Source organism: Salmo salar, chromosome 04, assembly GCF_965601325.2.
Source record: "Salmo salar chromosome 04, fSalSal1, whole genome shotgun sequence".
NCBI classification, from domain to species: Eukaryota; Metazoa; Chordata; class Actinopteri; order Salmoniformes; family Salmonidae; genus Salmo; species Salmo salar.
In genome coordinates, this window is record NC_138294.1 from 93,409,887 (window position 1) to 93,423,078 (window position 13,192).

Consider the following 13,192-nt stretch of genomic DNA (forward strand, 5'->3'; position numbering starts at 1 on the left):
AGGGTGACTGACAGAGAGGTAAATACCTTAGAGCAGGGTGACTGACAGGGAGGTGAATACCTGAGAGCAGGGAGACTGACATGGAGGTAAATACCTGAGAGCAGGGTGACTGACAGGGAGGTGAATACCTGAGAGCAGGGAGACTGACATGGAGGTAAATACCTGAGAGCAGGGTGACTGACAGGGAGGTGAATACCTGAGAGCAGGGTGACTGACATGGAGGTAAATACCTGAGAGCAGGGTGACTGACAGGGAGGAAAATACCTGAGAGCAGGGTGACTGACAGGGAGGTAAATACCTTAGAGCAGGGTGACTGACAAGGGAGCTGAGTGAATGAGACAGGAGGTTTTTTATCTAGGCCTATTTACTTTGGCTGGATTTGACTGTTGATGATTTCTCTCATTCGTTGTTCCTATTTACTTTTTCAAAGGAGAAATTATATTGTAATCCAACATGTTGGTATAGTTTAGCCACATGGAGGGTTGCAATTTATTTTTGTTTTCCAAAAATCCATGTTGATAAATTCTTGGATTTCCTTCTTCCTGTATGGGTTTTTCTCTTTGACCAGTGTTTTGCATGTCTCTACGAGGAAGAACTAAGACAAAACTGACAGGGATGCCTTTCATCCTTCCACTGTGACATCACTACGTTACGAGGTCAAAGAGCAGGAAGTACTGTATAATGTAGCTGTATAACACCCACCTGTCTCAGATGGGACAGAGCCACTCAGAGGGAGAGGGAGAGCTGACAACAATATCAAGAAACAACATCGACAACAACAAACATCGGGTATGAGGATATCTTTCATAACTCTACATGTCTACTTTTGTAAAGAGTAAAGTAAAATACAGTTAGTAACATAAATGTCTATTGTTATATAGTAAACATAAATGTTTATTGTTATTTAGTGAACATAAATGTGTATTGTTATTTAGTACATTTTAATGTGTATTGTTATTTAGTAAACATAAATGTGTGTTGTTATTTAGTAAACACAAATTTGTATTGTTATTTAGTAAACATTAATGTGTGTTGTTATTTAGTAAACATTAATGTGTATTGTTATTTAGTAAACATTAATGTGTATTGTTATTTAGTAAACATTAATGTGTGTTGTTATTTAGTAAACAGTCATGTGTGTTGTTATTTAGTAAACATTCATGTGTATTGTTATTTAGTAAATGTTGTAATGCTTATAAATATATTTTTGAGCAGTAGAATAACAGAAAAGTCTGGCAGTGCAAACCATCCATAAAGTAAAAATTCACTAAAATAATAAAATAAAAAATGATTGACATGTTTTTTCAGTCATTACATTTCATGACGTTAAATTCCAAATCTAAAGCATGCAGCCATGCTGCTGGTAGAAGTTGAAGTTTAGTTGTTGGTATTTGTTCACCAGACTGTTATCCCTCCATTCTCCAGGGATGGGCCACTCTCTGTTTCTCCTGTTCTTCTCAGGTTGGAGTTCATATGTTTTCGTGTGTGGGTGTGTGTGTGTGTGTGTGTGTGTGTGTGTGTGTGTGTGTGTGTGTGTGTGTGTGTGTGTGTGTGTGTGTGTGTGTGTGTGGTGTTTGTGGTGTGTGAGTGTCAGTTGTGTTTGTGGAGCCGGCATGGCTGTTAGCTGAATGCCCCACTCAAAACCGACGGCGAGGTGGGGAATGAGGGATGGAGTCAAAAACAAAACAATAATAAAACGCATGTGGTGTCCACAAACTAAGTTCTGCTCCGTGATGAACCGTTTCAGCAGTCACCAGACAGACGAAACGGTGACATGGTGCAGTCTGGGAAAGCAGATCTTTCAGATTTGTCTGAAAATGTTTCCTTATTTTTTTGTGTTTTAGTTAGTGACTGTATTCGCCGCGCCCCGGCTATACAGCGCTCCTTTACAATGGCAAACTCTTCCTTCATCGCTCACATAGTTCACCGTCCCCTGGCTGTTTAAAACGAGCTCACACAGTGTCTGTCTGTCTGTCTGTCTGTCTGTCTGTCTGTCTGTCTGTCTGTCTGTCTGTCTGTCTGTCTGTCTGTCTGTCTGTCTGTCTGTCTGTCTGTCTGTCTGTCTGTCTGTCTGTTTTTCTGTCTGTCTGTCTGTCCGTCCGTCCGTCCGTCCGTCCGTCTGTCTGTCATCAATTACCATTATCATTGATGTCAACAGTTAGTTTGTGTGTTTTCAGGTTAGTTTGTGTGTGTGTGTGTGTGTGTGTGTGTGTGTGTGTGTGTGTGTGTGTGTGTTTTATTAGTACAGTCATAATGTTGGTTTGTTCTCCACAGGGCTGTCTGTCCTCCCCTCATGCCTCTCTCATCAGTTCCACTTTGTGAACATCAGTAAAAACTGGACTGAAGCTCAGAGTTACTGCAGACAGAACTACACTGACCTGGCCTCCATAGACGACATGGCTGAAATGAACAGGCTCAATAACACAGTAAAGGCTGGGTTATTAACTGAACCAGCCTGGATAGGGCTGTATAACACCAGCTGGAGGTGGTCTCTGGGAGACACAGAGTTAGGGACGGTGGTGTTTTGGGACAAAAAGCACGGAGAAATCAACGACCAACCAGATAATGTAAAAAACAATGAGTTCTGTGTGTTTATGCGAAATGGGTCATGGCATGATGAGAACTGTAGTACACAACATAATTTTGTCTGCTATGGTGAGTTCCCCTGTCAGTCAGCCTTTTCACTGTCCTTCCTTCCATCTTTCTGTTTGTCAACCAGTCAAACACCAAACAGTTTAAATTCAGTCAACAGATTCATATTTTATTGAAAATCTTTTTTTTCTACCAGTTTATTTACGGACATGTATTTGTCAGTTTGAACTTGTCTTTATTGGAACATGTTATTATATATCTCATCTCTTCTTATATACCTTCTGTTCTTTCAAATAGACACAAATCTCACTAGTATGTACATCCTCATCACTGAAAAGAAGACTTGGAGTGAGGCTCAGCACTACTGCAGACAGAACCATACGGACCTGGCCAGTGTGAGGAATGGAGCAGATAATAACGCCATACAGAAGGCCATACATAACGTCATACAGGCAAGTTCATTTCACTTCACCTAATTTGTCTTGCACTTTGAGCACCGTGTTAAAAACATAATCAGCATTTGCAAAACATTTTACAGGAAGAGGTGTGGATCGGCCTGTATAGAGAGTGGAGGTGGTCTGACCAGAGCGGCTCAACCTTCAGAAACTGGATGACAGGCGAGCCAAACGGGGCAGTTGTTGTCGGAGGAGACCACCCAAAGCTCTGTGTGGAAATTAAGTTCCCATCTGGAGAGTGGAATGATGAGCCTTCTACCACCAATCATCCTTTTATCTGCTATGATGGTGAGGGGGTGAGGGGGAGGGGGGTGAGGGAGGGGGGAGGGATGAGGGGTGAGGGGGAGGGGTGAGGGGTGAGGGGGAGGGTGGAGGGGTGAGGGGGGAGGGGGAGGGGTGAGGGTGGAGGGGTGAGGGATGAGGGGGAGGGGTGAGGGGTGAGGGATGAGGGGTGAGGGGGAGGGGTGAGGGGGAGGGGTGAGGCGTGACGGGGGGGGGGGGGGTTAGATACATATTCATAAAAAAATGTAAATTTACTTTAGAATCAACGTTTTTTTGTGAATATTTAGCATGTCCATATCCTCCTCTTCCTCCAGATAAGCTGGTCCTGGTCTCAGAGAACAAGACGTGGTCCGAAGCCCTGTGGTACTGCAGAGAACAGGACATGGAACTGGTGTCTGCCCACAACCACAGGATCCAGCACTGGGTCCAACAGAGAGCCAAGAAGGCCTCCAGTCCCTACGTCTGGCTGGGCCTGAGGTACACCTGCACCCTGGACTTCTGGTTCTGGGTCAATGGAGAAGAGTCCTGCTTCCACAACTGGGCCGACGGGGAGGGTTACAGTACCAGGAAGGAGCAGCGTGGGAACACGGGGGCCATAGAGAGAAACGGGGGGAAGTGGGTCGGCCTGCCTGAGACCGACAAATTCAACTTCATCTGCAGCAAGAGTGATGGTCAGATTTAATCTGTTTTGGTTTCATTCAACTATCGTCTCTCTCTCTCTCTCTCTCTCTCTCTCTCTCTCTCTCTCTCTCATTAAATTTGCTTTATTGGCATGACATAACAGTGTACATATTGCCAGAGCTTACTTTGGATATATACAATATTAAGATAATAATAATCAAAATTGTCAATGGGACAACAGTAACAACAATAACCAAGGGTCAGAATAACCATACATTGAACTATAACAATAAGCATACAGTAGAGGACATGTGCAGGTTGATTGGTCTGTCAGACACTGTCCCTCTGTAACGGGCATCGTAAGGATTGGACCAAGGTGCAGCGGGAACGTGTAAACTCATCTTCTTTATTAAATTTAAAAGAAGGAAAAACAAACTAATCACTTAATCTGCTCCAGTTCCAACTGTTCTGCCTGCAGCTATGGAACCCTGACCTGTTCACTGGACGTGCTACCTGTCCCAGACCTGCTGTCCCAGACCTGCTGGAACCCTGACCTGTTCACCGGATGTTCTACCTGTCCCAGACCTGCTGGAACCCTGACCTATTCACCGGACGTGCTACCTGTCCCAGACCTGCTGTCCCAGACCTGCTGGAACCCTGACCTGTTCACTGGACGTGCTACCTGTCCCAGACCTGCTGTCCCAGACCTGCTGGAACCCTGACCTGTTCACCGGATGTTCTACCTGTCCCAGACCTGCTGGAACCCTGACCTATTCACCGGACGTGCTACCTGTCCCAGACCTGCTGTCCCAGACCTGCTGGAACCCTGACCTGTTCACTGGACGTGCTACCTGTCCCAGACCTGCTGTCCCAGACCTGCTGGAACCCTGACCTATTCACCGGATGTTCTACCTGTCCCAGACCTGCTGGAACCCTGACCTATTCACCGGACGTGCTACCTGTCCCAGACCTGCTGTTTTCAACTCTCTAGAGACAGCAGGAGCGGTAGAGATACTCTCATAGATCGGCTATGAAAAAGCCAACTGACACTAACTCTTGTGTTACTGACTTGTTGCAAACTCGACAACTACTATGATTATTGTTATTTGAACATGCTGGTCATTTCTGAACATTTGAACATCTTGGCCATGTGCTGTTATAATCTCCACCCGGCACAGCCAGAAGAGGACTGGCCACCCCTCATAGCCTGGTTCCTCTCTAGGTTTCTTCCTAGGTTTTGGCCTTTCTAGGGAGTTTTTCCTAGCCACCGTGCTTCTACACCTGCATTGCTTGCTGTTTGGGATTTAGTCTGGGTTTCTGTACAGCACTTTGAGATATCAGCTGATGTAAGAAGGGCTATATAAATACATTTGATTTGCTCTGTATACAAAAACAACAAACGACATAAAACAGTCCTGTCAGGTGCACAGACACCAAACAGGAGACAACTACCCACAAATCCCATTACAAAACACCCCTATACATAGGACCTTCAATCAGAAGCAATGAGGAGCAGCTGCTTCCAATTGAAGGTCAACCCCATTAACTTAACATAGAAATAGAAAGACTAGAACTAACATAGAAATATACTTACATAGAACATAGACCAAAAAACCCCGGAACACATAAAACAAACACCCCTCTTACATAAGCACATAGCCAAACAAACCCTGAACCACATAAAACAAACACCCCCTGCCACGTCCTGACCAAACTACAATAACAAATAACCCCTTTACTGGTCAGGACGTGACAATACCACCCCCCCCCCCCCCCCCCCCCCCCCACCCTGGATGCACCTCAAACAAAAAACTAGCAAAACAATAACCAACAATACAGGGGAGGGAAGGGAGGGTGGCCACCGTCTTCTTCTGCAACACCCCCCCTCCCAATACTCCCCCCTCAGGAGCGGGACGCAGACCCCGATCCCCACTTCAGTGTTGCCTCTAGAGCGAGGTCCCTCTCCGTGGAATCCGGACTGGGGACCCTCGCAACGGGCGACTCTGGCTGCGCTGGACTGGAGGGCGACTCTGGCTGCGTCGGAATGGAGGGCAACTCTGGCTGCGCTGGACTGGAGGGCGACTCTGGCTGCGTCGGAATGGAGGGCAACTCTGGCTGCGTCGGACTGGAGGATGACTCTGGCTGCGTCGGACTGGAGGGCGATCTCCCTCGGTTCCGGACTGTGGGCCGTCTCTCTTGGTTCGGGACTGTGGGCCGTCTCTCTACGGGGCACTGTCACCGGAAGCTCTGGACGGGGCACTGTCGCCGGACACTCTGGACGAGGCACTGTCGCCGGACACTCTGGACGAGGCACTGTCGCCGGACACTCTGGACGAGGCACTGTCGCCGGACGCTCTGGACGAGGCACTGTCGGCGGACGCTCTGGACGAGGCACTGTCGCCGGACACTCTGGACGAGGCACTGTCGCCGGACGCTCTGGACGAGGCACTGTCGCCGGACGCTCTGGACGAGGCACTGTCGCCGGACGCTCTGGAAAGGCACTGTTGCCGGAAGCTCTGGACGGGGACTGCGCACTGAAGACCTGATGCGTGGAGCTGGCTTAGGAAGTGCCAGACTATGGACACGCACCACAAGGCTAGTGCGAGGAGCAGGAGCAGGACGAGCTGGACTGGGCTGGCGCACTGGAGGCCTGGGCTGGGGCGGGTGGGGCCGCTGGCCGCCCTCGGGCTGTGCGGAGAGCGGGCGGCACCGACTGGGCGACGTACGAGGCCGGGCAGGGCGGCTGGGCGCCGACGGCCGCCCCGGGCAGTGCGGAGAGCGGGAACAGGATACACTGGGCCGTGAAGGCGCACTGGTGATCTCGAGCGCAGGACTGGCACCACCCTTACTGGCTGGGTGCCCGCTTCCCCCCGGCAAATGCGGGACGCTGGCACCGAGCATACCGGCCTGGGGATGCTTGGCCTCGATGCCGTGCGCATCACGCCATAGCACGGGGCCTGACCAGTACCACGCTGCCTCTGGTAAGCACGGGGAGTTGGCTTAGGGCTCAACCCTGGCCCAGTCAAACTACCCGTGTGCACTTACATAGAACATAGACCAAAAAACCCCGGAACACATAAAACAAACACCCCTCTTACATAAGCACATAGCCCAACAAACCCCGAACCACATAAAACAAACACCCCCTGCCACGTCCTTACCAAACTACAATAACAAATAACCCCTTTACTGGTCAGGACGTGACTCCCTCATCTTATGGCAGGCAGCAATGTAGTGACGCTGCCAACCCACAGCTCTCTGCGTCCTCCCCCAACAGGACGGGTAGCCTGTCCTCATCAGAGAGGTCTTTGAAACCTTGATTAAAGGTTTCAAATTTGGGGAAATGACACTCTAATTATTTTATATTATTGACATTTTGTCAGGAAATGCAGCTCTGTCTCAGGTTCTGCTGTGGTGCAGTGGTTGCACAGCCTTTCCTCTGCAGGGAGCCAGGTTTTCCTGCGTCTACCCTTCTCAATGGCAAGGCTGTGCTCACTGAGCCTGTACTTTGTCAAGGTTTTTCTAAGGTTTTGATCAGTAACCATGGTCAAATAGTTAGCCATGGTCTACTATCGATTTAGGGCCAGATAGCACTGCATTTTGCTTGGTGCTAGTGTTTCCCAATAGGCAATGTAGTTTTGTTTTGACTGTGTTGTAATTTGGTTTATTCTGATTGATTGGATGTTCTGGTCCTGAGGCTTCAGTGTGTTAGTAGAACAGGTTTGTGAACTCAGCTCTCTCTCTCTCTCTCTGTCTGTCTCTCTGTCTCTGTCTCTCTCTCTGTCTCTCTCTCTACGTGTCTCTCTCTGTGTCTGTCTTTCTCTCTCTCTCATTCACTATTTCACTAATCTTGTATTTTTTATTTTATTTGTTCTGTAATGCAGATTACTAAAAACAGACCCTGACATCTGGACCAGCTGAATCCTACAGCCCAACACATTGTTCCTGATCTCTGGACCAGCTGAATCCTATAGCCCAACACATTGTTCCTGATCTCTGGACCAGCTGAATTCTATAGCCCAACACATTGTTCCTGATCTCTGGACCAGCTGAATTCTATAGCCCAACACATTGTTCCTGATCTCTGGACCAGCTGAATTCTATAGCCCAACACATTGTTCCTGATCTCTGGACCAGCTGAACCCTACAGTCCAACACATTGTTCCAGACATATTCAGATTTACATTGAGTAAGGTGATGGATACTCAATCTTTTAAAAATATCTTTAATATTTATTTTTAATATTATTTTATTTTATGTTTGTATATTCTCTTATTGAATTGGATTCTTACCATACTCTTATTATTTTCTTATGGATGCATTACTGGTTATCTTATTACCTATTTTATTACTGGTTAATTTGTTACTGTTTATCTTTTTACCTATTTCATTACTGGTGTCACGTCCTGACCAGTAAAGGGGTTGTTTGTTATTGTAGTTTGGTCAGGGCGTGGCAGGGGGGTGTTTGTTTAGTGTGTTTCGGGGTTTTTGGGCAATGTTCTATTTTAGTCTATTTCTATGTCTGTGTCTATGTATTCTATTTCTATGCTTAGTTTATTGGGTTGACCTTCAATTGGAGGCAGCTGTTCCTCGTTGCCTCTAATTGAAGGTCCTATTTAATAGGGGTGTTTTTCATTGTGATTTGTGGGTAGTTGTTTCTCCATATAGTCATTTTGTCCTTACGGGACTGTTTTTCGTCGTTGTTTTTTTTCAAGTGTTTTGTTTCGTTTATTTAATAAATAAGAAGATGAGCATACACATTCCCGCTGCGTTTTGGTCCACTCAATACGACGAACGTGACAACTGGTTAATTCATTAATGTTTATCTTTTTACCTATTTCATTACTGTTTATCTTTTTACCTATTTCATTACTGTTTATCTTTTTACCTATTTCATTACTGTTTATCTTTTTACCTATTTCGTTACTGGTTATTGATAGATGAATTTGTATGTTTAAAGATAATGACAAAAAGTATTTCACCCTGAAACCATATAACTGTGTGAAATGTATTAGAATTATAAGGCTATAATAACGTGTTAAGAGTCATAATTATATCATGTGTGTGACTAGGCCTTTGTGTTACTATTTCGCAAAATGAGCAGGGCATAGTTGAAACCACAGAAAAGAGGAAGACGACCTTGCAGAAACTGATAATTGGAAAAGGGGTCTCTCTCCAACTTAGGGAGGGGTGGAACTGTCAGGAACGGCTAGGCTAGTAGAAGATAATGAAACCTGTTGCAGAAGTGTGAAAACCATGTATGTGAACTGTGGAAAAATACAACCACCTAAAGCGGGGTGGAGTTCTCTACTGATGTGAGTTCATTTGTGCGTGTGTGTGTGTGTGTACATATAAAATACTGTGTCCTTAATTTGAGGGCAGAGCTCTCCTGAATAAAGATCCAGACTATTGTATAATGGGACTCTTGTCTGTTTCTTATTAACCAAAGCCTTACAGCCTTTGGGATACAGATCCTAGTAGATTAATTACAGTTCATTTGGAACCTTGAGAACCTAGAAATTCTCTTGACAGTTACTTTATTACCCATATCATTACTGTTTATCACATTACCTATTTCATTACTGTTTATCTTATTACCCATATCATTACTGTTTATCTTATTACCCATATCATTACTGTTTATCTTATTACCTACTTCATTACTGGTTATCTTATTACCCATATCATTACTGTTTATCTTATTACCCATATCATTACTGTTTATCTTATTACCTACTTCATTACTGGTTATCTTATTACCCATATCATTACTGTTTATCTTATTAACTACTTCATTACTGGTTATCTTATTAACCATATCATTACTGTATATCTTATTAACTATTTCATTACTGTTTATCTTATTACCCATATCAGTACTGTTTATCTTATTACCTATTTCATTATCGTTTATCTTATTACCTATTTCATTAATGTTTATCGTATTAGCTATTTCAACACTTTTTAAAATCTTATTACCTATTTCATTACCGTGTATCTTATTACCTACTTCATTACTGTTTATCTTATTACACATATCATTACTGTTTATTGTATTACCTATTTCATTACTGTTTATATTATTACCTATTTCATTACTGTTTACCTTATTACCTATTTCATTATTGTTTATCTTATTACCCATATCATTACTGTTTATCTTATTACCTATTTCATTACTGGTTAATTCATTACTAGTTACCTTATTACCTATTTCATTACTGGGTATTTCATTACCGTTTATCTTATTACCTATTTCATTACTAGTTAATTCATTACTGTTTATCTTATTACCTATTTCATTACCGGTTAATTCATTACTGTTTATCTTATCACCCATATCATTACTGTTTATCTTATTACCTATTTCATTACTGGTTATCTTATTACCTATTTCATTGGCATGACAGGGACAACTGGAACTCAAAAAACTTCTCTATTTGAAATGAATGTAGCGTTTATATTAGTGCTAATTTATATTAGCTGCAACATGAACTAAAAGCATCCACTAAACAATTATACTAGCTGCAACATGGACTGAAAGTGGTAGAACTTTGGTCATATGTCAGTATCTTCCAAAACCACTGGTCCAACACTCAGGATCTTAAGGGTACATAAAGCCTTAAGGGAACATAAATCATTAAGTGTAGATAAAGGGGGTTTGTTCCAACTCAATGAGTAATATTTTGTTTTTTTAAACTTCTCAATGTAAAAAATATTTTCACATCACCCTCCTTTTGTCAAAACAAGCTTGTTTGTCTGGGCTGTAGCTTATTCTTGAGCTGTTTGGGGCTGCTGGTGAACCATGATGTGCAGGCAATCAAAGTGAGACTGGACTAGCTCACTTGCCAGATTCTTCAGTGTGTCTATTGCCAGGTTTTCAGCCACGGGAAGTACTGGAGGTGAAGGTCCTGCAGCACCCCCTGGTGGTGTGATGATACAACAGCAAGAATCTTTGTTTCAATAAAAACTATCAAACTATGTTCAGTTCCATTATTGATATGAATTATGCGATTGGGGTAAGGGGAGAAATCAACATGGGATATTTACATGTGGGGCCCATTCTGCATGGAAACCTCAATATGTGGGGCCCATTCTGCATTGAAACCTCTATATGTGGGGCCCATTCTACATGGAAACCTCTATATGTGGGGCCCATTCTACATGGAAACCTCTATATGTGGGGCCCATTCTGCATGGAAACCTCTATATGTGGGGCCCATTCTGCATGGAAACCTCTATATGTGGGGCCCATTCTGCATGGAAACTTCTATATGTGGGGCCCATTCTGCATGGAAAACTCTACATGTGGGGCCCATTCTGCATGGAAACCTCTATATGCATAGAGTAATATAGACACTATACATGGTTAATATAGACAGTATACATGCTTAATATAGACTGTATACAGTATACATGGTTAATATAGACAGTATACAGTATACATGGTTAATATAGACAGTATACAGTATACATGGTTAATATAGACAGCATACATGGTTAATATAGACAGTATACAGTATACATGGTTAATATAGACAGTATACAGTATACATGGTTAATATAGACAGTATACATGGTGAATATAGACAGTATACAGTATACATGGTTAATATAGACAGTATACATGGTTAATATAGACAGTATACAGTATACATGGTTAATATAGACAATATACATGGTTATTATAGACAGTATACAGTATACATGGTTAATATAAACAGTATACATGGTTAATATAGACAGTAGACAATATACATGGTTAATATAGACAGTATACAGTATACATGGTTAATATAGACAGTATACATGGTTAATATAGACAATATACATGGTTAACATAGACAGTAGACAGTATACATGGTTAATATAGACAATATACATGGTTAATATAGACAATATACATGGTTAATATAGACACTATACATGGTTAATATAGACAATATACATGGTTAATATAGACAGTATACAGTATACATGGTTAATATAGACAATATACATGGTTAATATAGACAGTATACAGTATACATGATTAATATTGACAGTATACATGGTTAATATAGACAGTATACATGGTTAACATAGACAGTATACAGTATACATGGTTAATATAGACAGTATACATGGTTAATATAGACAGTATACAGTATACATGGTTAATATAGACAGTATACAGTATACATGGTTAATATAGACAGTATACATGGTTAACATAGACAATATACAGTATACATGGTTAATATAGACAATATACATGGTTAATATAGACAGTATACAGTATACATGGTTAATATAGACAGTATACATGGTTAATGTAGACAGTATACAGTATACATGGTTAATATAGACAGTATACATGGTTAAAATAGACAGTATACATGGTTAATGTAGACAGTATACAGTATACATGGTTAATATAGACAGTATACAGTATACATGGTTAATATAGACAGTATACATGGTTAAAATAGACAGTATACAGTATACATGGTTAATATAGACAGTATACATGGTTAAAATAGACAGTATACAGTATACATGGTTAATATAGACAGTATACATGGTTAAAATAGACAGTATACAGCATACATGGTTAATATAGACAGTATACATGGTTAAAATAGACAGTATACAGTATACATGGTTAACATAGACAGTACACATGGTTAATATATACGTCGCTGACTGAGATGGCCGCCTCACTTCGTGTTCCTAGGAAACTATGCAGTATTTTATTTTTTTATGTGTTATTTCTTTCATTGTTACCCCAGGAAATCATAGGTTTTATTACATACAGTCGGGAGGAATGACTGAATACAAACAGTGTAGCTATTCCCTCCGCAAGGCAATCAAACAAGCAAAGCGTCAGTATAGAGACAAAGCAGAGTCGCAATTCAACGGCTCAGACACGAGACGTATGTGGCAGCATCTAAAGTCAATCACGGACTACAAAAGGAACACCAGCCCCGGCGCGGACCAGGAAGTCTTTCTCCCAGACAAACTAAACAACTTCTTTGCTCGCTTTGAGGACAATACAGTGGCACTGACACGGCCCGCTACCAAAACCTGCAGGCTCTCCTTCACTGCAGCCAACGTGAGTAAAACATTTAAACGTGTTAACCCTCGCAAGGCTGCAGGCCCAGACGTTCCTTAGAGCATGCGCAGACCAGCTGGCGGGTGCGTTTACGGACATATTCAATCAATCCTTATCCCAGTCTGCTGTTCCCACATGCTTCAAGAGG

The 13,192-nt window shown here is 42.7% G+C and overlaps 1 protein-coding gene across 1 annotated transcript; it reads left to right on the forward strand.

Annotated features, from left to right (window-relative positions):
- The first annotated feature begins 656 nt into the window (after positions 1-656).
- Positions 657-9,361, forward strand: LOC106594186 (C-type mannose receptor 2). The gene is made up of 7 exons (XM_082974829.1): positions 657-789; positions 1,426-1,461; positions 2,275-2,655; positions 2,890-3,048; positions 3,135-3,335; positions 3,644-4,000; positions 7,835-9,361. The coding sequence occupies exons 2-7, from the start codon at positions 1,428-1,430 to the stop codon at positions 7,840-7,842; spliced, it is 1,140 nt and encodes a 379-aa protein (XP_082830955.1). The 5' UTR covers positions 657-789; positions 1,426-1,427; the 3' UTR covers positions 7,843-9,361.
- Positions 9,362-13,192: the final 3,831 nt, after the last annotated feature.

Excerpts from the sequence above, each read along its gene's own strand:
- LOC106594186 (XM_082974829.1), top strand. The coding sequence starts at position 1,428 with ATGGGCCACTCTCTGTTTCTCCTGTTCTTCTCAG. Across the intron at positions 2,656-2,889 it reads ACATAATTTTGTCTGCTATG|ACACAAATCTCACTAGTATG; the intron begins GTGAGTTCCCCT and ends TCTTTCAAATAG. Across the intron at positions 3,049-3,134 it reads ACATAACGTCATACAGGCAA|AGGTGTGGATCGGCCTGTAT; the intron begins GTTCATTTCACT and ends TTTTACAGGAAG.